At 43.8% G+C, this 25,707-nt stretch overlaps 1 protein-coding gene across 2 annotated transcripts in view; it reads left to right on the top strand.

Moving 5' to 3' along the window:
- LOC147697737 (coagulation factor X-like) overlaps positions 1 to 25,707 on the top strand; it is an 824,358-nt gene that overhangs the window by 458,406 nt on the left and 340,245 nt on the right. For both annotated transcript variants that reach the window (XM_086934412.1, XM_086934411.1), the window contains exon 7: positions 16,803 to 16,969. In XM_086934412.1, coding sequence (XP_086790538.1) covers positions 16,803 to 16,969 — 167 coding nt within the window. The remainder of the gene's footprint in view (positions 1 to 16,802; positions 16,970 to 25,707) is intronic.

A 25,707-nucleotide genomic window follows, 5' to 3' on the forward strand; every position in this document is an offset into this window, starting at 1 on the left:
GAGGACACAGAAGCTCAAGGGATGGATACCAGGAGCAAAACAGCCCGCAAGTGAGTCTGGTGGTGAACTTATCTTCGTGCCTACTCACTGAAGGTGAAGAAAAAGTACTGCAGAAAGGGCTCAGCTTTGTTCCGACCCCTTAGGTTGACCACTTCCAACAGACTTGTGAAATTCAAAAACTATTCCGCAAAATCAGGCTTAGGGCCTTCTTTGACGGAAGACCACAAGAGACTCCTGATGACTCAGGTCTCCACAACCCCTCCAACTTTACTCCACATAGGAGGATGGTTCTCAATGAGATACTAATATATGAGCAGGCTGTGCTTAAGGACATTGGGGCCATGAGACCAAGCAAGAAACATATTAATATCTCCAATGTGGAGATGCAGATGCTGGACTCCTTAGCTAAGGACCAATCCATAACGATTAAACAGGCTGACTACTATCAAGAAATCTGACGGATAGAGGTTACACTACCAGGGAGATCTACAAAGCACGTAAACGTGCCCAGAACAACCATAGGGGGGCCCTCCTGGAATGCAACACTCCAACCACACAGGGCACAGACCTAATAACCTGTGTAACTACCTTTTCGCCAGCTTCCAATGAAATTAAGAAGATTATCAAACAACACTGGCCGATCCTTAACACAGGTACTCTGAATCTTGAAATACCCAGATTTGCCTTCAAGAGGTCAAGGAATATTAAAGACATCTTGGTTCATACTAGACCTATCAAAGTGGATGCAACCAAACAAACCACCTTGTGGCAATTACCGCCTGTATGGGGACACTACCCATGTGGCTCCTGCAGTGCGTGCCCTTTCACGTCTATATATAAGACGATCCCTTTGACTAATACCTTTACATGGGAACTACGGGGTCACATTCATTGCAATACTTCATATTGCATATATCTGCTGAGATGCCCTTGTGAACTGCAATATGTGGGCATGACCTACCGCCCCATAAAAACCTGCATCTCTGAACATAGGAGCAACTTCCGTTGCAAGAAAACAAATACCAAAATGTGCAGACACTATGTGGAACAGAACCACACGGCCGACTCAATCTCTTGGCTGGTTCTAGAAGCTACCTCAGACAAATCCAAACACAATTTATTCCTGAAGGAACAGAGGTGGATACACCGATTAGCCACAGACAGCCACGGGCTGAACGAAGATATTCCATGGAGTGCACTGTAAACACACAACATTGGTCTAGCTTTCATCCTGTTAGCCACTCTATCAATATTGCTAAACCAATACCGAAGGGGGCCTAAGGGTGATATTGTGGCTATTTTAGGAATCAGGAAAACCCACATGGTACTCACCGTCCCCTGTGACAGACAGCTTTATGTTACTACACTCTGTACCAATTCATTAGGCAGTGTAGGTTGTTTCTCCCCCCCTCTCTATACCACATACCTATGGTATAGAAGGCAGACATGAGGATTATTTGTTTTGTCATGACCATTAACTCTCTTTTCCTCATGGTATGGTATTTGAGATCTAACATGGAAGATTCCTCCACCTCTGAACATCCAGCGCCATTCAAAACTAGGGATATTAACTCCACTTAGTTATGGCAGCTTTACTTCGGAAACAATGGCTATTGCCTTACCCAGAACGCTAACTTCCGATATGTGAGTAGGACAGTACTCGCCCCGTTTTCTCAAACCAACCCCCCCCCCCATTATTCGTACATGCAATCCCACCACTGGTGTGTTACGAACCGGGATGTTATTATTTACCACACCTTTTGACCAAACAACACTGTTTGACCCTTTCAATGGCACGTTAACACGTAAATATTGCCGGCACAAGGCATGTACATATCGCTATGCCCTAAACAATAATACGCCTCTTTCATTATAATATAGCCCTTGCAATCGAATATGGGTGACACCTTCGTGTCTCGATACTAGTTCTCAAGTATTCTTCGTGTAAACTCACTCCACTTAGTCATGGCCGCCACATTTGCACTGGTAGTCACCCGATCTACCATCAACATGCGTTTCCGGTTAATGGGCCCAGCGACGCCCCTCCCGCTATTTCTACACGGACGCCGCCTCGGTTCCTCACTATCCGGACCCGGCAGCGAGGAGTAGGCATGTAATACACTGACACAGGCAGTATAAAGTAAGTGAAACGGAAAGGTAACTTGATTCTAAGATCGTCTTTCTCAACCACTGGGCTTACCGGGTTGTCTACCGGATCCTGATGCTTAATGTAGTGCGGGCTGGACACTAACTCTAAAGGACTTTACGGTCCGCTTCAGGCCACAGGCATACTCCCGGGGTTAGATCTTGATGCTTAATGTAGCGCGGGTTGGACACTAACTCTAAAGGACTTTAACGGTCCGCTTCAGGCCACAGGCATACTCCCGGTGATCGATCGAGTTGGCACGATAGTTAGACAGACCTTTGGTTCTCTGTCTTCACCTCATAGCACTTACACAGCAATGGGCACCTAATCGACCTGTTTTTTCCAGTCCTATTCAGATGGCTGGTCCTGCCGCTAGGTAGACTTTTAGTATTACTTTGAATTCACCTGACATTTTGTAGATAGCAACTGGCACAATGTCGATTCTGGTCCAATCTAATGCAGACTCTGGATATTTCCATTAGCCTTTACATCCTCTAGCTATGTTACAGATAGTGGGACCTCGGTTGAGATGAGTCACACTGTCACAAACATACACGGTGGTGACCAATTTAATCGTTCACTCCAGACTTGAGTACAATATAGGCTTTCCCATAGACCGTGCACATTGTCCCTATTTCCGGAAGCCTATCTGGCCGCTATGTTATTCACTAAGAATGCCATACATATATCCTAGCTTTTGGCGGAACCTTGAGGCTCTCTAAGACCTATATACCTCTCCTCAGCCTTATTTACAATGGCTTCTCCCCTAATGTCAGACCTGCCGAGTACTGTTGACAAGTATTATTCTAACTACTAGGTGAGTAAATTGCTCCTACTCGTTTAGTTACCCTGCTAAGTATGAATGCTGCTGCTATCAATTGGTTTTATTACTTTTAAGATATCCAACTTTGGATTTGCCACTTTGGTTTTTAGCCACATACTAGTCACACCCTTCACTAGTATGTCACTATTTCACTTTGTGCTCACGGTCACTACAGGGAATGCATTTTGTCACTTACCTGTGGTAACGGTCTCTTTTGTCTCCCAATTTAGGCAAGAGCAGGTGTTAAACAGGTAGTACAACTTGTGTGCTTTTTGTAAACTGACAGTTTTGTAGGTCATATTTCTGTAGATAATAGTTTTGATATATATTAGGTCCTGAAGAATCACATGTGAATGAACATTAAGCGAGAAACATGTTGACCACACCTTTCACCCCTTAGCACTGTCCCGCTCTTGGAAACTTAAGTTCCAGTGAGTACAGACTAATCCTCATTTTAATTTCGGCAGAGGACCACCAGAATAAAATTGTTTTCCAGTACCTTGTGCCTCATTTTACTCTCACCCACACCATCTACTCTGTTCTGGCCCCTCACCCACACTTCACCCATAGGCAGTTGGATAAAAGATCTTGGATAAAGAGCCCCTCTTTGAGTTGTGCCCGTTGGGTATTGCACGGCCTACCCAACGAGGAGCATTGCCTATGATGAAGCATGACACTCGCATGGGTGTGTGAGGCCATTATATCCAACACAATGGATACCCAGGGTTAGCTCTCCAACGAGCACTATCCCTTGCACCTTAGTGACCGTCCCTTCCTCCTTTTAGGAACAGCCCAGCCTCTTTTTTGTTAACCGCTATTCTCAGGGCTGTGATTGTGGATGGACCTTCCACTCACCCTCCTCGAGTGGTAATCTCAGCTCTTTTGGATCATAACCGATCCTTTTTCTCCCCTCCTTTTGTTACATCTCTTGCACGGCTAACCACCGTGGGGATCTCTTCGTTTGCTGGGTAAGATTAGCTCATTCCCCCAACCTTTCTACCCTCAGCATAACACTGAGAGAGTCACGGGCACCTCTACTTTGAATTGGTGCTCGCACACATTACCTCCTTCCTACCTTTCTTTTTACCATCATCACACCTCTCATCCCCCAATCACCACAAGATGGATGGACAAGGGTTGAGTTTCGGTGACGATGACGCAGCTGCCATTCATAGGATACCATCTATCCTTGGCATCGATACTGAAGCAGCTACAGGTAGCAGCTCAGCAGATTGTAAATCACTCTCTGACATGAAGAAAGAATGGGATAGGATTACCCTTCATGGAGCACTCATGGCTGAGTACTTTAAGGCCAAAATAGCACCCAACGGCCTCATTGTGAAAAACTTCCCTAGAATATTCTGGGAGGATGGCCAATTCAAGATCGAATGGTCATTAATTTCATGGAAATGTACCCACGACCTCCTAATTTTGCTGGTCAACACATCTAAATGACTAGCTGACAAATTACTTGGTAAAATTCAGATTGCAGAGAGTGCACTCAAAAGTGCCGGGCAGAATCCAGGATTTAAAACTAAACTGGCTGAATTAAATAAAGAAATCTCAGAACATAAAGAATTTCTGATGAAGCAGAAAGTAACCAAGTTGCAGAAAGACATTCAGCGCTTTGCAAAGGAGAAGGTCTACCCATATTTAAAAGAGGACTATGTCCCACCTGGGACAGGTTACCTCTCAGACTCAAGTGCTACCTCTTCCAGAAGAGGATCCAACAGTGACAGCAACTCGAGTGGTGATGATTGGCAACCACAACCCCGACATGGTAGGAGAGGGGGTAGGCGTGGCCAACAATTCTATCCACACCCTCCCTATCAGGGCCCTGCGTTTTGGCAGTACCCCCAATTTCCACATACAATGCCACCATATGCACCCCAGTAACCACATCAGTTTGCCCTACATGGCACCAATCAGCCGCCTTTTTTAGACAGAGGTTGGGGCAGAGGGCCCGGGCGCAAGCGTGGAAACGGACTGGACAAGAGAGTGCAGTGGGAGGACACAGAAGCTCAAGGGATGGATACCAGGAGCAAAACAGCCCGCAAGTGAGTCTGGTGGTGAACTTATCTTCGCGCCTACTCACTGAAGGTGAAGAAAAAGTACTGCAGAAAGGGCTCGGCTTTGTTCCGACCCCTAAGGTTGACCACTTCCAACAGACTTGTGAAATTCAAAAACTATTCCGCAAAATAAGGCTTAGGGCCTTCTTTGACAGAAGACCACAAGAGACTCCTGATGACTCAGGTCTCCACAACCCCTCCAACTTTACTCCACATAGGAGGATGGTTCTCAATGAGATACTAATATATGAGCAGGCTGTGCTTAAGGACATTGGGGCCATGAGACCAAGCAAGAAACATATTAATATCTCCAATGTGGAGATGCAGATGCTGGACTCCTTTGCTAAGGACCAATCCATAACGATTAAACAGGAAGACTACTATCAAGAAATCTGACGGATAGAGGTTACCCTACCAGGGAGATCTACAAAGCACGTAAACGTGCCCAGAACAACCATAGGGGGCCCTCCTGGAATGCAACACTCCAACCACACAGGGCACAGACCTAATAACCTGTGTAACTACCTTTTCGCCAGCTTCCAATAAAATTAAGAAGATTATCAAACAACACTGGCCGATCCTTAACACAGGTACTCTGAATCTTGAAATACCCAGATTTGCCTTCAAGAGGTCAAGGAATATTAAAGACATCTTGGTTCATACTAGACTGATCAAAGTGGATGCAACCTAACAAACCACCTTGTGGCAATTACCGCCTGTATGGGGACACTACCCATGTGGCTCCTGCAGTGCGTGCCCTTTCACGTCTATATATAAGACGATCCCTTGGACTAATACCTTTACATAGGAACTACGGGGTCACATTAATTGCAATACTTCATATTGCATATATCTGCTGAGATGCCCTTGTGAACTGCAATATGTGGGCATGACCTACCGCCCCATAAAAACCTGCATCTCTGAACATAGGAGCAACTTCCGTTGCAAGAAAACAAATACCAAAATGTGCAGACACTATGTGGAACAGAACCACATGGCCGACTCAATCTCTTGGCTGGTTCTAGAAGCTACCTCAGACAAATACAAACACAATTTATTCCTGAAGGAACAGAGGTGGATACACCGATTAGCCACAGACAGCTGTGGGCTGAACGAAGATATTCCATGGAGTGCACTGTAAACACACAACATTGGTCTAGCTTCCATCCTGTTAGCCACTCTATCAATATTGCTACACCAATACCGAAGGGGGCCTAAGGGTGATATTGTGGCTATTTTAGGAATCAGGAAAACCCACATGGTACTCACTGTCCCCTGGGACAGACAGCTTTATGTTACTACACTCTGTACCAGTTCATTAGACAGTGTAGGTTGTTTCTCCCCCCCTCTCTATACCACATACCTACGGTATAGAAGGCAGACATGAGGATTATTTGTTTTGTCATGACCATTAATTCTCTTTTCCTCATGGTATGGTATTTGAGATCTAACATGGAAGATTCCTCCACCTCTGAACATCCAGCGGCATTCAAAACTAAGGATAATAACTCCACTTAGTTATGGCAGCTTTACTTCGGAAACATTGGCTATTGCCTTACCCAGAAAGCTAACTTCCGATATGTGAGTAGGACAGTACCCGCCCCGTTTTCTCAAACCAACCCCCCCCTTATTCGTACATGCAATCCCACCACTGGTGTGTTACGAACCGGGATGTTATTATTTACCACACCTTTTGACCAAACAACACTGTTTGTCCCTTTCAATGGCACGTTAACACATGAATATTGCAGGCACAAGGCATGTACATATCGCTGTGCCCTAAACAATAATACGCCTCTTTCATTATGATATAGCCCTTGCAATCGAATATGGGTGACACCTTCGTGTCTCGATACTAGTTCTCAAGTATTCTTCGTGGAAACTCACTCCACTTAGTCATGGCCGCCATATTTGCACTGGTAGTCACCCGAATTACCATCAACAGGCGTTTCTGGTTAATGAACCCAGCGACGCCCCTTCCGCTATTTCTACACAGACGCCGCCTCGGTTCCTCACTATCCGGACCCGGCAGCGAGGGGTAGGCGTGTAATACACTGGCACAGGCAGTATGAAGTAAGTGAAACGGAAAGGTAACTTGATTCTAAGACTGTCTCTCTCAACCACGGGGCTTACGGGTTTGTCTACCGGATCCTGATGCTTAATGTAGTGCGGGCTGGACTCTAACTCCAAAGGACTTTATGGTCCGCATCAGGCCACAGGCATACTCCCAGGGTTCGATCCTGATGCTTAATGTAGCGCGGGTTGGACACTAACTCTAAAGGACTTTAACGGTCCGCTTCAGGCCACAGGCATAATCCCGGTGATCAATCGAGTTGGCACTACAGTTAGACAGACCTTTGGTTCTCTGTCTTCACCTCATAGCACTTACACAGCAATGGGCACCTAATCGACCTGTTTTGTCCAGTCCTATTCAGCTGGCTGTTCCTGCCGCTAGGTAGACTTTTAGTATTACTCTGAATTCACCTGACATTTTGTAGATAGCAACTGGCACAATGTCGATTCTGGTCCAATCTAATGCAGACTCTGGATATTTCCATTAGCCTTTACATCCTCTAGCTACGTTACAGATAGTGGGAACTCGGTTGAGATGAGTCAGACTGTCACAAACATACACTGTGGTGACCAATTTAATCGTTCACTCCAGACTTGAGTAGAATATAGGCTTTCCCATAGACCGTGCACATTGTCCCTATGACCGGAAGCCTATCTGGCCGCTCTGTTATTCACTAAGAATGCAATACATATATCCTAGCTTTTGGCAGAACTCTGAGGCTCTCTAATACCTATATACCTCTCCTCAGCCTTATTTACAATGGCTTCTCCCCTGATGTCAGACCTGCTGGGTACTGTTGACACCTATTAACACTAACTACTAGGTGAGTAAATTGCTCCTTCTCGTTTAGTTACCCTGCTAGGTATGAATGCTGCTGCTATCAATTGGTTTTATTGCTTTTAAGATATCCAACTTTGGATTTGCCACTTGTTTTTTAGCCACATACTAGTCACACCTTTCACTAGTATGTCACTATTTCACTTTGTGCTCACGGTCACTACAAGGAATGTATTTTGTCACTTACCTGTGGAAACGGTCTCTTTTGTCTCCCAATTTAGGCAAGAGCAGGTGTTAAACAGGTAGTACAACTTGTGTGCTTTTTGTAAACTGACACTTTTGTAGGTCATGTTTCTGTAGATAGTAGGTTTGATATATATTAGGTCCTGAAGAATTGCATGTCAATGAACCTTAAGCGAGAATCATGTTGACCACACCTTTCACCCCTTAGTACTGTCCCGCTCTTGGAAACTTAAGTTCCAGCGAGTACAGACTAATCCTCATTTTAATTGCGGCAGAGGACCACCAGAATAAAATTGTTTTCCAGTACCTTGTGCCTCATTTTACTCTCACCCACACCATCTACTCTGTTCTGGCCCCTCACCCACACTTCATCCATAGGCAGTTGGATAAAAGATCTCCGATAAAGAGCCCCTCTTTGAGGTCTGCCCGTTGGGTATTGCACCGCCTACCCAACGAGGAGCATTGCCTATGATGAAGCATGACACTCGCAAGGGTGTGTGAGGCCATTATATCCAACACAATGGATACCCAGGGTTAGCTCTCCAACGAGCACTATCCCTTGCACTTTAGTGACCGTCCCTTCCTCCTTTTAGGAACAGCCCAGCCTCTTTTTTGTTGACCGCTATTCTCAGGGCTGCGACTGTGGCTGGACCTTCCACTCACCGTCCTCGAGCGGTAATCTCAGCCCTTTTGGATCATAACCGATCCTTTCTCTCCCCTCCTTTTGTTACACATGATATGCACAGACACTCATGTCAATGGTGTGCGGTATTATTGAAAGTGTTGCTATCACGAACGTCACACATGTGAATGTGCTCGGATGGTGGGAGGATCAGCAGTGATAACGCTCATTACAGTCAAGCAATGCATGTCAAACGTGAATCTGAAAGTCTCACATATGACACACTACTATACTTGTAAAGTCTGCCAACAGAGCATACTGCAACACAAATCTACATATTACTCTTTACTGTTTGTCACATGTGATCTAGGATGTGCACTCTGCCCGTGGTCGATGATACCCCTTCAAGCCACCAATACCCAGGCCGAAAGGCAGCACAATAATGGGCACACACACACCAGGGGCATCGGGTAACACACTTTTGTTTTTTGATGTAACGTTTCAGATGCATAGCCATCACATGTGGAAGGCTACTGTACAGACCATGAATATTGATCAAGATGATCGTTGCATGTTGTGTGTAGTATAAGATATATGTATACAGCAAAAAACTTTCCAAAAAAGCTCTCTAAGCAGAAGAGGTGTCTCCCATCAAACGCTGTAGAGAGAATGACTAAAATGCGTGGAGTCCTCCAACTGTTACAATGGGAAATGTTATGAACCAATCAAATGCTTTTTTTAAAGGTCACATGGCAATCTCGCACAAGGAGGCCGCACCCGACGCAATTTTGAGAAAATATATTTACCATAATATAAGTGTATTACAGTTAGAAATATATAAATGTTTAAAATATTTTAGATTATGGCTTGCTCTCATATCCACTTTAAACTTATTTAGATATAGTTTTAAGACATAAAAAAAATGAGGGAAAGGGGTACCCGGCGTGACTCCATACCTCTATGATGTAACACAGGGCCTGGCAGCCTGCACTTGGCGCATACGCAACACGCAGCAGGCATGATCCCATACGTACATGACGTAAAACGCGGCTTGATACTGCCTACCCATCGCATACCGTAGTAGCAGCTGGCGCGACCTCATTCGTATATGATATTACGCGGGACGCGGTGCCACAAACTCGTCAGATTCGAAATGCGCATCATGTACGAGTTTAGCAATATGGCGGATAGGATTCACATTCTGATGGAGCTTGGTACACTACCGGTAAGGGACTCAGGTTTTCTAATAAAAAAAAAAAGATATACATATTATTTTTAAGATATAAAACATTACTTAATTATTAAAGTTAAAAAGAAAGGATAATAGAGTTCCAAAATATTACAAACAAATAGAAAAATATAGGTTTTATAAGTATTAAAATATGAAATTAACATTTAAAAAACCTTTGAAATTCACTGAAAAAAACCTAGGTTTTACAGACGTTATAGTTAAGAATTAGCATTTAAAAAACCTTTGAAATTCACTAAAAAACCATAGGTTTCAGGGACGTTATAATTAGTTGGACATTTGACTCATATAAAACCAGAGAAATTTGCCCGTTATAGTTAGTTAACCTAACATCCCTGAAACCTATGTTTTTTTAGTGAATTTCAAAGGTTTTATGAATTGCTAATTCCTAACTATAACGTCTGTAAAACCTATGGTTTTTTCAGTGAATATATATGTGTATATATGTATATATATGGTTTCATTCTGTATTTTTCTTAAAGTAGCCCGATATGCGGTATTTTAACAATCAATGACAACATAATTATACATGTCCTTGGGATTGCATACCTTCAGAATTATTTAGGTCAACGATTCAGAAGCTGAATTGTTCTATTAAATTGTGTATCAAGGTAATTGAACTCAAATGGTTTGAGATGTAAGGTTGTAGGGAATATTTGTGGGTGGAATTAAGTCGAGTACACAAATGAATGTATTAGACTGGGACACTTTTCATCTCAGTGATAGCTGTTTATGTTCTGTTTTTTAATATATACGTTTAAAATTCTGGTGCAAAAAAGCTATTGAGAGCAAATTGCTAAGTAAAAAACTCATCCTGGTACAGACACAAAGGGCCTGATTACAAGTCTGGCGGTCCAAGGACCTCCAGACTCGTGGTGGCAACGTGGTGGCGGTCTTGCAACTGCCATATTACGGGCCTAATGGTCATGCCGGCCTGAACCCGCCAACTCTGCCAGGGAACCGTCATTCCATGGCGGGTGCGCTGACTTCAAGAGGCATCTATATGGGAGGCGGGAAAGCTGCGGTCTCGCCAAGCACATTATGACTTTCATAGTGGTCTTTCCTCCATGAAAACAGTGCCAAAGAGGAAAGAAAGGGGGCCCTAGAGGTCCCATTGTACCTCATGCCTTGCGAAAGCACACTCTGTGAACATGCTCAGAGGTTCCAGCACGGCATGGACTTTCAAGTCCATTTTGTGCTGGTACTTACTTTTGACGTTACTATTGTGGTGCCTATTTTGTAGGCACTGCCGTGGACACAGCAAAAGAAATGCCCGACAATGACTTAGAAAGTCATTATTGGGAGGACGTCATGCGTTTTTGGAGCATCAGCGCTGGCGGAGGGCCAGCACAACTGCTCCAAAGTCGTAATTGGAGCCTAAGAGTTTTGTAATCTTGCACAACGTATAAGTAGAGAGGATTAACATAATGCAAGGTTAAAAGTCAAGAAATTAGAAGATCCGATATTTCGGCCAATAAAGATTCCGAAGGTATTGACTCAAAAACTTTCTGACACCCAATGAAACAAATATATTTTGATAAAGAAATGGACTAATATAATCAATTTAATATAAAACACATTTTATTGTTTATATAAAAATACTTTTGTTGTAAAAAAAAATCTTTTTATACTATTTTGAAAATAAATTCTATATACATTTCTGATTTTAAAGGAAGTGAATGACAAGTGTGCTACTAGCTCCTCCTCCAGTTGGTTGTCCCTTAAATTCTAAAAACAATCTGAGCCATTATTAATTGCAAGGTATTATGTTATTGATTAACTTCTAAAAACAATCAAAGCCACAATTGACTGCAAAGCATAATGTCGTCTATAATAATAATGTTTTGCTTCTTGAAATACGTTGCAAATCACGTGCTGTCAGGGCAGGGCATGCACATTTACATGGAGGGATATTAACATTTGTTTCAATGGCAACTTTAAAATTAGCATAATTCTATACAGGGCCTTGTATTTGCAAGCACAAATAATATGGTGTCCACTTGTAATTGTTGGCTGGCATGGGTAGTCGCAGGCAACAATCATATTTCCAGCGTGATTTTGGCAAGGTGACATTTTCCATATAAACAGAAGCACACAAAAATCTAAAGATTTGGTGGTTTAGACCAAGGAAGATGGCATCACTATATTTTATTTTATTTGCAGTCATATTTAAGTGCCGATGTTAAATATCCAATTAAAAGGATTTTGTTACTTTTAGTTCTAAGTTTATATTTTTTTGCCTTAACTTATTCGTCTGCATTTAGATTACATTATCTAACACTAATCTTTGTAAACACACAAGCTAGGTAAAGCTTTTGATTTCTTCAATAGATGTGTTTTGTCCATTTTGTCAACGTCCCTGGGCTTCACATATTCATGGAGCAATTCACTTATCTCCAATTTTATGTTTCGCCTGCACGGCACTGGTGCTGTACTTGTGAAATCTATTATATATAATATAAGTCTTAAAAGGGACCTACATTTTTACTTTTCATTTGTTCATGTGCTTGCTACTTACTTTTCCTCTTTTTTGGCTTTTCAAACTCACTCAGCATTCATCCCCCGCCCTCCTCCTGTGCCGTTGTTTCATCCCGCCACCCCTCCCTCTTCGTGTGCTGCATATTTTCTTCCTAACCCGCTTCCTGTCTTGTGTGTTGTTTAATCACTGGTTTTTAGGTGCAGCCAGAGTGCAAGTGCAGAGAAGCCTACCTGCTTGATTTTATACCCCGGTGCCGCCTGCATGAAGATCTGCCTGTTTTCTTTAACTAATGCCTCTTAAATACACAATAGAAGTGGCCTGCAGGTCACTGATTGAATAATTACTGGCCACTTCTGGTTAGTGCTTGCGTGTCGAGATGGGCGACCATGTAACTACGCTGTGCCCACTGAAACAAAGCATTGCACAGCAGACCATGCCAAAATTGTCACCATGAACTCTGCATCTGCAGAGCAGTCCTGAGACCTGGTGTTTCACAGACCATCTTTCAGTTCTGGTTTGCAGCCCACCCTGGGGTGCTTGCCTGGGCTAAGTGCCTCCATGCTGCGGGACCTACTGAGCTGGCCTGAGGTCAGTGTTGTAAAATCACTCCTTCCTCCTGTATTTTTCTTTAATCATTGGCCCAACTACTCCTGTGTCGCTCTTTAATTGCTGGCCACAATATTTTAGGTTCAAAGAGAGGAACATACCGGGGAGTGGGAACAAAATTTAAAAAACGCAGGATGGGTCTGCTACAACAGCCAGCCAGCAGCAGATATTTTGTCCCACGCTGTCCAGAATTTGTTTGCTGTTTTATTTCTCTACTAACATTCCAACTCTACTTTCATATCGCCTACACCTCTGGGCCTCAACATATTTTACTAATCTGAGACATAGAGCTATTATTCCAAGGGACATGGGTAGAGGCCTCACGGAAAGGGAGAAGTCAACCATATGGCAATCCGCAACTAGAAATAAGATAACTCCACAGCTATCCCAGACGAAATACTGGCTGCTGCACAGGGTGTTCTGGACTCCAGCTCGCCTCGCCGCTGCCGGTATCAGGGAAGACGACAGATGCTGGAACTGCCACAAGGAGAAAGGTGACCTAGAACACCTAATCCTACACTGCTCCAAAGTCAGAGTGTTCTAGAGCAGAATCAGGCAATTCATAGCCGACGTGACAGCCCAACCATTGCAAGGCAGCATCAATGAAATCACCGCGTCAGCAATAGCCCCAAGCCCCAAAGCAAAAAACAACAAAGACATGATAGACCTCCTCCTAACAGCAGCCGTGAAAATTATCCTCACGAACTGGAAGGACACCAGGAAAGCCACCTTCAAAGGCTGGATAAACTGGATCACCTTCTTAAGAGGAGCAGACAACATAGCCTCACACCACTCACCATGCCACCACTCTGGGGGGAGATGTGGAATGCACTGGATGAACACTTGATCACCCTCAAACCCCGTAAACCCCCAGGCCCCAATAGCGGGAACAAGCAAACTACCTCACCCATCATACAATCACCAAACCCCCCCCCCCCTGGTCTCTTTCCTCTCTCTCTCTTTTCTTCATTTCTACACAAAAATCCGCGAATGAGGGGATGGGAATGATTAATCATTTGTGCCACACAGCCCAGCGCGCAGGGGCGATATCACTGCTGGACACCATGGTGTATAACCCTCGATGTACCGAAATGAGACACGGAAACTGTACTGTATGTATAGAAACATCTGTTTTAAAAAAATTGTGAAATAAAAAATAAAAAAATTAAAAAAGAGCTATTATTCCTCCTGAACATGTGTCTATCCTGCTCTGAATATTTGATCTACGTTTGCGTGCTGCTCCCTGTACCACAAGCAGTCCTGAATTAATGTAGGCGGCGCTCAAGGCCCATAGTGGGGCCAACAGCTCTCAACACATCTAATGGAGAAAGCGGCTTTGTGGGACAAATGAAAGAAAACCACAGGTACATCCAACAGTTGAAATGGGAGTTATTTTAACCTATGGGCTCACCCTTAGAGTCACGGGAACACGTGGTCTAGTGGTGAAGATCCAATCCTCTCTATACCTCTTCAATAAATGGTTTGATCATGTGCAACTCTAGCCTTCGCTGCTCTGTTCTCCTACATCTAGCTTTAGAGTGGAATTAAATCTAAATGGGTTTCCTTACGTTCTTATAGCTATACAAATTTTTGCCATTTTACACTTTGCAATTAAATATTTAATAAGCGAGTAAGGGAGTACAGGACTTAATGAAATATTTTAAAATGATAATTATGAAATAAGTGGATTGATGAAGCATCAGATTTACTAACCTGTTCATAATTGACACACGCTAGCACTCAGAAGGGCCGTCAAGACATGAAAGCATCAGAACGCCAACTGCATTGTGGACATCTGCAAAAAGAACAATTGATGACAGAATGCAGAACAATGTCATACATTCACACCAGTACAGAGATCTGGGCCTAAATCCATCGTTTTTTGATCACTGTGCCGTTCCAGTTTGGACACAGCATTATGTAAATCAGTCTTGACCCTGCACCCAATGGGAACAGTCCAGCCCGAACTGCCAGGCTAGGTCCTCCCTGGACTGGAAACAAGCATCCTAGGACTGGTTTTGGGCTTCCAGCCCTCATCAGCCAGGATAGCTTGACTCCAACGTCATGGAGAGCACGGGACACAGGTCTGGGCATACCTTTTCCACTCGGGGTGACAAATGCAAAAAGAACAATTGATGGACAGAATGTAGAACAATGTCATACATTCACCCCAGTACAGAGATCTGGGCCTAAATCAATAGATTTTGTGCTCACCATGCCATTGCAGTTTGGACCCAGCCATATGCAAATCAGTCTTGACCCTGCGCCCAATGGCTACAGTCCAGCCCAAACTGCCAGGCCAGGTTCTCCCTGGATTTGAAACAAGCATCCTTGGACCGGTTTTGGGCTTTCAGCCCTCATCAGCCAGGATAGCTTGACTCCAGTGGCATGGAGAGCACAGGACCCACAGCTGAGCTTACCCATTCCACTCGGGATGTCAAATGCAAAAAGAACAATTGTTGGACAGAATGCAGAACAATGGCATACATTCACCCCAGTACAGAGATCTGGGCCTAAATCCATTGTTTTGTTGTTTTGCATTGTGAACATCAGCAACGAAAGCAGACGAACAAGCATTCGCGAAGACAGTGGGTTTCGTCTGTGCATATTCTATTGACTTTGTCTATGTATTTTGTTACATGTTACACAGCAGTTGCTCTGTGCCACATGTAAAAAAGCATTGACGAAGACAATAGATTTCACATAGGCGAAACCTATTGGCTTTGCCAATGCTTTGTACAATTTACGATTGCCATAAATTGAAGTCTCACTTCAGTCTTTTTTTTGGAACTCTTGTCCCTATTTAGGTATTTCTTTCACCACGGAATGGATTCATAAAGTAAAGAAACATACATTGAAGCAATGGAATTATATTTTTTCACAAAATGGTTCACATATTATGACAAGTAGTTGCAAACATGGAAACCACCACTGTAATTTAACATAAAGTAATATGATGTAAAGAAGTAAATAAATATTGACAATGGCCGCCTATTAACCATATTGCCATATGTAAACTTTTATAGAAGAAATTAATTTCAATTAAGTTATGAAGTGAAGGTGTAAATAGGTGAAATTATTCCAAGTACATTTTATTACGAATGGTCGGTCACACTTGAATCAAAATACGAAACGTCAGTGTCAGACTGACATCTCTCAAAGATGTATTTCTATTACGAAGAAGTTTCACCCATGAAACCTCCTTAAATATGATATTGTGGCTAGTAAGATTTCAGAATAGCACAACTGAAGATATAGCCAATCAAAATGTGTCACTACCACGGGAGGAAATTCTTTTTAAAAATCCACTGTGCTGTGCTGTCGAAAAGAGACTTTTACCAAAAGCCTTAACATTTGCTATTAGCTGGACACCAGGATAAAATCAATCGAAAGCTGCTCTACATTTATTTGTAGTTCCTATGTCACATTGGCCTTAAATTGGTTAGGTGTGATGTTATTAGCATGTTACGTTCAGCAAGTTTCAGTTAACAGATCTGAAGTAAACCATATAATGTTGTAAAAAATAGTGCTCTTTAAATTTAGATGCGAGAGGTTTACATATCAATCACAAAGCATTTGTTTAGTTTTTCGAGATCATGTGTTTTTTTTTAAAAATGTGAAAAAAAGTTTGTGTAGGTTTGTGCTAAGTTATTTTCCTGTAAAACCAGCAATGTGCAGCTGGCATGCTCTACAATGTGTCTTGTTCTGTTTCAGAGAAATTTGTGTGTGGAAAAGTTTATAAAAGAAATGCAGAAAGATCAAGAATTGCAAGTAGTAATTTTGAAGACAGGGCCAAAAATGACGACCCTAATCCACATGGCCCAGACTGTGACTGGCAAAAGAAGCCAATGGGCTGCAAACCCGGCGAGTGTCCGTGGGAGGTAAACGATTGTTATTATTTTTATCTTTAGGCAACTTGTACGACAGATATGGCTTCAAAATGAATGCACGTAAAAGGTTCAAACGGAGCTCATGTCCTGCACAGGGCTTTAATCAAAGAGGTGCTTGCAAACTGCATAATATAGGTTATAAGGCCATGTTTTTTTCCTTAGTCATTCTTTATCCTAATGTTGCTAAAAGAGTTGCGCTGGGGTAGAAATACATTCTCATTAGTAAAGCCAACCGAACCCGCTGTGGGACGTTTTAAATCCTGACTTTCTACTTCTCCAAAAGACTATTAAAATATACTGCCTACTAGTGAGGGTGGCATGTGATTCCTACACCTAATAAACTGCATTGTCTTACGGAACATTTCCTATAGACTATGATTTACACATGTATGATCATTATCTCTGTATTAAGTGTTTGTGAAGGGTCTGTAAAGTGCTCTGTTACCCTACTTAGGTATGAGTCAAACTATGGAACAAATTAAATGCATGTGAGAGAGGCTATGGAGAAATGAGGTGCACTGTTGGAGCGTGAATGTGAGGGAATTTGTGGAGAAGGAGGTCACTGGTTGTCAGACCGGGCACCACCTGCTCTAAATCCAGGCTTGGTCCTGCACATTTGAAATGTAAGTGTCCTTAGCATAATTGCGGAAGTGTGATATCTCTATGTAGAGGCTGCACAAAGTGAAAGCTAATCCGCTTGTGAAGATACATTTGCAAAGTCAATCATCATCTTTTCACCACTACCATCAGCAGTTTCAAGGGTGCTGGCGATCTGTGCTTCTATGTTCCGCCCTCCAAACTCTAGAATGAATGGCTGTCTGAATGCCAGGCACTGCCCTCAGCTCTCCTTTAACATGCCTCTTAATTTGAAATGCTATCAAATCATTACTCTGACTTGAATTGCAGCTAGCGAAAATTAAATGTGTAGTTTGTTAGGAACACATTAATAAAATAAATGTACGCCTTCTATGAACCAATATTGACCTTTGCAAGAAGTCTGGTGAAAAAATTAAGGTGTTTCCTACCTCCTTATTCCCCCGTCCTATTTAGAAGGCAATGGAAGGCGGTCTTTCTGATGGCAGAGTAACTGCTAACACCACCAAATCAAATCAAATTAAACAAACTTTTTTTGGCTACTAAAAATTGTTATAAATGCAAACTAAGGGCCTGATTACGGCTATTACTTTAAAAAAAAACGTTATTACAATTTTAATACAATACATTGCAATCATCATGAGTGCTCACTGTTATTGTTTACATCAGCTATACATTTGAAAATTAGTGAAAAAAGAGAAGGCTCGGTCTGCCGGAGGCCAGTAAGGAAACAGACATAAACCACCGATGGGATGAGAGGGATAACACCACGCAAACATTTTCGGTTGATAGAGGGGTGAGACAAGGGTGTGTCCTTGCCCCCACCCTCTTTTCGATCTTTATAAACGGGGTGGTAAATTATTTTAAGGATTTCCCCACCGATGCACCCATATTAACAGGGAACAAGATTCCATTATTAATGTTCGCGGACGACACCCTCATACTTTCTATGATCAGACAGGGCCTCCAACGAGCCCTGGCTAGATTTGAGGAGTTCTGTCAGGAACATGAACTTGATGTCAATGTTAACAAGACCAAGTACATGGTACTGACGAACTCCCCTAATGCTGTTGGTGCTGTCCGCATGAATGAGGGTATCCTTGAACAAACCCAGACCTTCTCCTACCTTGGCATCATAGTGGATAGGAAGGTCACCTGGAAACCACAGGTCACCCAACAAGCGGTTAGACATGCTCAACTGCGGGAGCCCTATTGTAGGAACATAGGCAGTCCCACATGAAACCCATTGCACCGGTGCTTCAGCTTTATAAATCCAAAATCGGTTCTTCGATACTATATGGAGGCGAATTGTGGGGCTATGCAAATGTTGACAGTCCAGTCGTGGGCAAGAGCAAATTTCTTCGTTCCATAATAGGCCTCCCACAATCAACCCCTTTAGTCCCCCTGTTATTGGATCTAGGATGTAACTCCTTTAGTGAAGTGGTACATTACAGGTTGGTGGCCTATTGGAGAAGATTATGGGTGACCCCAGAACTCATCCACTATGCCAAAGCTTTGCAGGAAGTGAGGGAGTTGGATGTCAACAAGAAATTGGGGTGGTTTAGGACAGTTCGAAACATACTGTCAGACATGGGTTTGGTCCACTTGTGGACATCCCCAGCTGATAGTGTGTTTCCTTCAAAATCGGAGTTAAAAGCCGTCTACTGGGCCATGGTTAATATGAGGCGCATTCAGTCCTCCTCTGGCACTTCTCTCTCTAGTGCCTTTCTGGATATTAAGCAGGAGCCCAAACTAGAGGAGTACTGGGATATTATTTCATTAACCCGTGATAGGAAGCTGTTCCACCAGTTCAGGGTGGGGACGCTCCCTACCAACAAGTTTATGAACAAGTGGGCCAACTCACAATCCAGTAACTGCCTGTTTTGTGTTGACACTGTAGAAACTATAGGTCACATGTTTTTTGCATGCCCTGCTTATAGTAAACCAAGGAGGAGGTGGTTGAAACCAATGTGCGCCAATTTGGGTATTAGGTCCAGTATGGAGGTCCTTCGAATTTTCAAATCTGCTGTGGAGGTTCCAGTTGTGGTAGCCGTAGCGAAGTATTTAGGGTGGGTATGGGTGCTTCGCTGGCAAGAGAAAAATGTAGCTGCTAAGGCTCATTCCCAGTGAGGTCCCTTCATCCCTGAATTATTTTTCTGTGTTAATTTTTCTGATTAATTGTACCATATATTCTTGCCTAGAGCTTAATTGTAGCAATGAACTATGCATTTTTTAGTAGTTTTTACAGATTATGTTACAATGTTTTTAACATATTTTATATACTAAGTTTTAAAAATATTTTTAACTTAATATAGGTGCTAGACTGTATATACTGCTTCACTTGATTTCAGGAGCTGCCTACTTATTGTTTTTAATATGTATTTGGTACATGTGCTTTAACTTTTGTAATTTTATATAAATCGAAATAAAGTTATAAATAAATGACATAAACCACCATCCCCCATGCGAGCGTTCATGCCAAACAGTCCCAGTAGCCAGTCCATCTTACCCATTTCACATCAATCACTGACAACTCCCTCCTCAGCCTGCCCACTTGTGCAAATTCTTAGCCTTAGTACTTAATCCACACTTAATAGTTTTTGGTTATGTCAAAGGGTATCACCAGTTATACAGTAAGCCACAACAATATGTTCACCCCATTCCAGAAGGGACTATCCCCTGTTCAAGCTGTGTATTCAACACTCGATTCGCAGCAGCAACGTAACTCCTGGACGGCTCCCAGTTGTCTTTGAGGTGGGAGGACCGGGGTAATGAGCTTGAATAGATTTTGCTGTTAGAGCTGCAGAAAGGTAAGCTATTTAACCAGCCCTGTAGAGTGGGGAAGGGCCTGCGACCCCAATGAATGACTACTGTTGTGTCGTGCGTGTGGGCAGTGCTGACACAGTTGGGACACAAAGGGATATATATATTGGGCACACTATGCACTAAAGATCACCGGAGTCAGGGTGGTGTACAAACTCGTGGGACTCGCCTCCGTCGCCTAACTGGCGTACGGTTACGCGCCCCTGCTCTTTTATTAAACAATGGTCACATGCCCTTGGCGTGCCCGTGACGTCAACCCGAAACGACATTACATTCCTCCCAAACAACTATCAAAACAATATAGCAACAAAATGTCACTGGCCAATGGAGTGAAGATCTACATTATCCAACTTAGAACTATCCTATGCACACTTCACCAGCCACATATATATGGAACAGTCTTACGTGAAATAGTCCTTCAGCCGGCACAATGGTTCCGGGTTTCTCCGCAGCTGATACTGGGACTGGCTTCGCACAGAGGAGGAAACTACCTCAGCCTCAGAGGTATCTTCACAGAGACTGCCCCCCAACGGAGCGGGAGAAACCTCCAGCTGCGCATGGCAGGTGCCACTAGGCCAAGAAGCATCCAAACTGCCAGAGTCATCATCATCATCCAATGGGACACATCCCGCTGATCTACTGCGACTGTCCTCAGTTTCAGGCTGAGCAGAAGGTGACATGAACAGTTCCAGGTGATACCTTTTAAAATGAGAGACGTTGCGAGCCACAGTCTCCCGTCCTCTGGTGGCAATGATCCGAGTTCCTTTGATATTGACCACAGTCCATGGCATCTTTCATAAGGCAGTTGAAACTTTCCAGTGGAGAACCGATTCTTGAGCAACACCAAATCTCCTTCTTTAATCCTTCTAGTTTGGGAATTTCGCCACTGACTTACTTGGTTGTACGCCTTCTTGCGACGAGCATCAATCCTAGGATCATCAGGGTTCTGCGGTTGCCATTGAGGATGATGAAGTATTGAGTCAGTGACTACTCGGCCCATCAACAAGTGAGCTGGCGCCACCCCTGTGGTGGTGTGAGGTGTTTGGGGGTAACTTCGGAGGAAAGTGAATATGGCTAATTCTATTGACAGTTTCTTGTCATGTGCAATCCAGATTACCTTGTAAAAAGTCCGCAAAAACCTTTCTGCCTCACCATTGGTTTGTGGCCATAGAGGCGTTATTCGGCGATGTCGAATGCCAAGAGCAGCAAGATATGTAGCCAGTTCCTGTCCTTAAAAGGAGGCCCATTGTCAGAAAGCAATTCTTGCATCAGTCCATTGGCAGCCATATCACTTCTGCAGCATTGGGAGATGTCACGATCTCAACCTCCGGATACTTTGAGTGTTCATCAATGGCTACTAGGGTGTGACGACCATCAAGCAGACTGCCGAAATCCATGCTGACGCAGGACCACGGTAACCTCGGCCGAGGCTCCACAATGACTGGAGCAGGTCGGGGCATGTCCCCAGTGGCTTGACATGACGAGCAAGATCGGACGGTAGCCTCTACCAATTCGTCCCTCAGCGGGATTCACACCTTGGTTCGAACCCGGGATTAGGTTTTCACCATGCCCTGGTGCCCGACGTGGGCTAGCTGTACACACCAATCCATTAACGACAAGGGGATGACCAACCGATGGCATCTCAGCAAGCAACCCGTTGGGTCTTCGGTAAGTTCATCTCTGACATGGTATAGGCTTCCCATGATCCTCTGAGCTGGGACAGTTAGGATTTTCCATTCATCTTTAGCCTTGTGCCAGTTGCCATGTTGCAGAGCCCTCTTAGCTCAATGCAGACACTCATCTGTGGACGTTGCATCCCCCAGATCCCGCATGGACAGGGGAATCGTGCATGACCGGGCTGTTACGCACTTAACATACTCTTCGGTGTCAGCCGTGTCTTCCTTTTCATTGTTAGTGGCCGCTCGGGGAGGTCGAGACAAGTAGTCTGACGGATTGCGAGACCCAGGTTGGCATTCCACTTTACAATTGTAGTCTTGAAGCTGCAACATCCACTTCTCAATCCTTGGCGGAGGATTCGTGGATGTTCCTGAGAATAGGGCCACCAGAGGCTTGTGGTCCGTTGCAACCACAAATAGCTTTCCGTTGACATAGGCGTGAAAGTGGCGACACCCCCAGTGGATGGCGATAGCCTCCTTTTATATTTGCGAGTACCTCTGCTCAGTTTCGGTGAGGGACCTGCTTGCGAAGGCCACGGGAGCCCAGTCCTCTTCCTGACGTCATCTCTGCAAGAGCACAGCCCCTAGGCCAATGGGACCCGCATCCACTGCTATTTGTGTCATTTTTTCAGGATCAAAGAAAGCCAGCGTGGTCGCTTCCGAGAGGGCATTTTTTATTTCCTTGAAGGCCTTGGCTTGAACTGGACCCCACTTCCACGGAACAGAGTCTTTGGTGAGGTCTCGTAGCGGCAACATTAAGGTGGTGAAGTCCCGAATGAACCTACTGCAATAGTTTATCATGCCAAGGAAGCTGCAAACTTCCGTCATGCTAGCAGGGGCTGCAGCATCTTTGATGTTCCGGACTTTTTCGGGATTCGGGTTGACTCCTTCTGTGGAGAACGTGTAACCAAAAAATTAGAGTTTCTTCTTTAGGAATTCGCACTTCTCTCTATGTAGAGTGAGTCCAGCTGCTCGTAAACGGCAGGGCACTTGGGTGAGACGAGCACTGTGTTCAGGAAGAGACTTTGCGTGCACCATGATGTCGTTGCTTACATTGATTACACCATGGATGTCCATGATTAGTTCATGTATGATGTTTTGGAACACTTCAACAGCGCTTGAAACTCAGCCGAGTGTAACGTCGTAACCCCACGTGGGTTGAAAAAGTGGTGATATTTTGTGGCGCTTCATCGAGCACCAGTTGATGGTAACCTGATCGTAAGTCGAGCTTAAAGAACCAACAGGCTCCGGCCATTTCTCCAATGAAATCATCGATTGTCGGAGTGATATGGCGCTCACGTTTGATCGCCGCATTCAGTAAACGCATATCAACGCAGATTCTAACCGTGCCAGGCTGCTTTGGTTTTCTTGTGACTACGATGGGAGAAACCCAAGGAGTGGGACCGGTGACTTTCTTGATGATTCATGTTGCCTCCAACTTCTTGAGTCCCTCCTCTACTTGCAGCCGTAGATGGAATGCTATTCTTCGATATCATAGAGCAGCAGGTTGGACCGTGTAATCAATATGAAGATGGACTTCTTTTCCCATGAACCTTCCAATACCCTCGAAGACTTCTGAAAATTAATCTAGCAGGTGCTGTATTGACTCATGATGTACACTGAAGGCAAATGTCACTACTCCTAAGTCTTCAGCAGCCTGACACCCCAACAGCATGCCTTGGCCATCTTCGGTGACATATATATTGGTGTTGACAGCACGTTCTCCATGGGCTATGGAGGTCTTGAACCACCCAAGGATCTTCAGAGGAGTTTCTTGTCCATATGCGAACACAGTGATTGCTGATGGATACAGCATGGGTGCGGGGCACAGTGTCCAGTGGAGAGCAGCTACCATGATGACTTGTCTATGTTGAACGTTTCCTTGCGGAAGTTGACTGCCAAAAATATTATGAGGATCCTCCCACAATGGCTAATATCCCGAGGAAGATATTGAAAAAACAATGTATGGACTATCTTGAAGAGAAAAGAGCTAATGAGGAAGTAAAGAAAAAGACTGTATGTTCACACCGATTGATATTAACTCAGGACAAACTACAGCCATATTTAACCTTATATATGACCAACTATGAGAGGTTTGTCCTGACACGTTTAAGGTTAAATATTCTTTTTAGATTTTTGAGTTTCCCTGTTATGAACATCTGGTCCCATGATTTAGTTGAGTGCCCATGGGATGACTCTTCACCCCAATCGGACATTCATATTTTATTTTTCTGTAAATTTTATATATTTCCTCGTATGAAATTGATTATCCCAATTTTAACCCCTTCGATGCTGATGACGAGCTCAGCTCGTCATCAGCCACGGGTGGCATGTGCTGATGACGAGCTGAGCTCGTCATGTATCGCGGTAAAACGAAAAAAGCCGCACAGCGCAAAAATCGCTGCAGCAGCGATGCGGTTAAAGGAAATGAATTTAAATCGATGCCGCCCAGCATTTTTAGAATTGCAGAGATTGGACACAGTATTAACTATTGCATCTATTTCTGAATTTAAAAAAAAAGTTTTTATACTACGAAAATCAATCTGTATGGATGAATTTTAATGGCCTTTTAAGTACAAAACTGCCTTTTTATGATGTATTATGTATGATACTTCTTTGTAATGAATTTCATGTTGTGTACTTTTATGGTTATTGCTGATTAACCGAATAAAGTAATACAATTGAATTGAATTGACAAGTGCTGTGACCCACGATCTTAGTCCCGTGGCCTTCGATGCAGAGAAGGCCTGAGACGTTCACCACAGATAGGGCCACTGTCATGGTTGCGGCAGTTCTTTTCTTTGGATAGGAAAAGGTAGGTCTGGCTGGGTTGTTGAACACTTGCATTTCTACTCGCTCTTTGGCGGGGATGTTCATTGGGAAGGTTGCATTTGAAGTGAGAGGGCAAAAGGGAGCGGTCGTTCTTCTTGTTTTGTTGAGCCAAAACTCATCGTAGAATTGCTTGATTGTCCCATCGGATGTGGCATTGTCTTTGTAGCTCTCTTGCAGGAGCATTAACCAGGCGAGGCAGGACCCATGAACAGAAAAGAGTGAATGGATGAAAGGAATGGAATGTTCAGTGGCATGTGGTAGCAGCCCACAGACCCAACAATTGGTGGCATTTGCGGCAAGGTTGTGCTGGTGCAAAAGTTGTATGAAAGAATTATTCCAGAATTCTTTGTGTCATTCTCGGAGGCGTGGTGACAGTGATACCAGGTAGTGTTCTTTCTTAGTGGTGGGTTGCATGGTAGGTGACATTGTTCTGTATGCAGGAGCACTCTCCTTAATGATCCAGACTGTGACCATTAGCAAGAGAGAGGTGAGAGATGCTGCTACAAGTGCGATTGTCTTTGTGCTGTGCAATTTGGCAGTTTTGGAGTCTTTGCTGTGGTTCTTCGGTCGTCCGGGTTCTTCTACCATCTTCAAGGGGCTTGATGACTGGCAGGACCACATACTTTTGTCTAGCGATTCTCCTGGTAGCATTTGTAGATTTAGCTACTGATCTGAGACTTTTGACTCAGTTAGTGGCCTGCTTGTCAAGGCACCCTCCTTTCGTTGATCTCAAGTTGTGCCCTTTCTTGGATGGTACTGTGGAGTCGGGAAACTCTGCCAGTTCAAGTATCTCTGTTTGTGGGT

This window comes from Lissotriton vulgaris, chromosome 8, assembly GCF_964263255.1.
Source record: "Lissotriton vulgaris chromosome 8, aLisVul1.2, whole genome shotgun sequence".
Lineage (NCBI taxonomy): Eukaryota > Metazoa > Chordata > Amphibia > Caudata > Salamandridae > Lissotriton > Lissotriton vulgaris.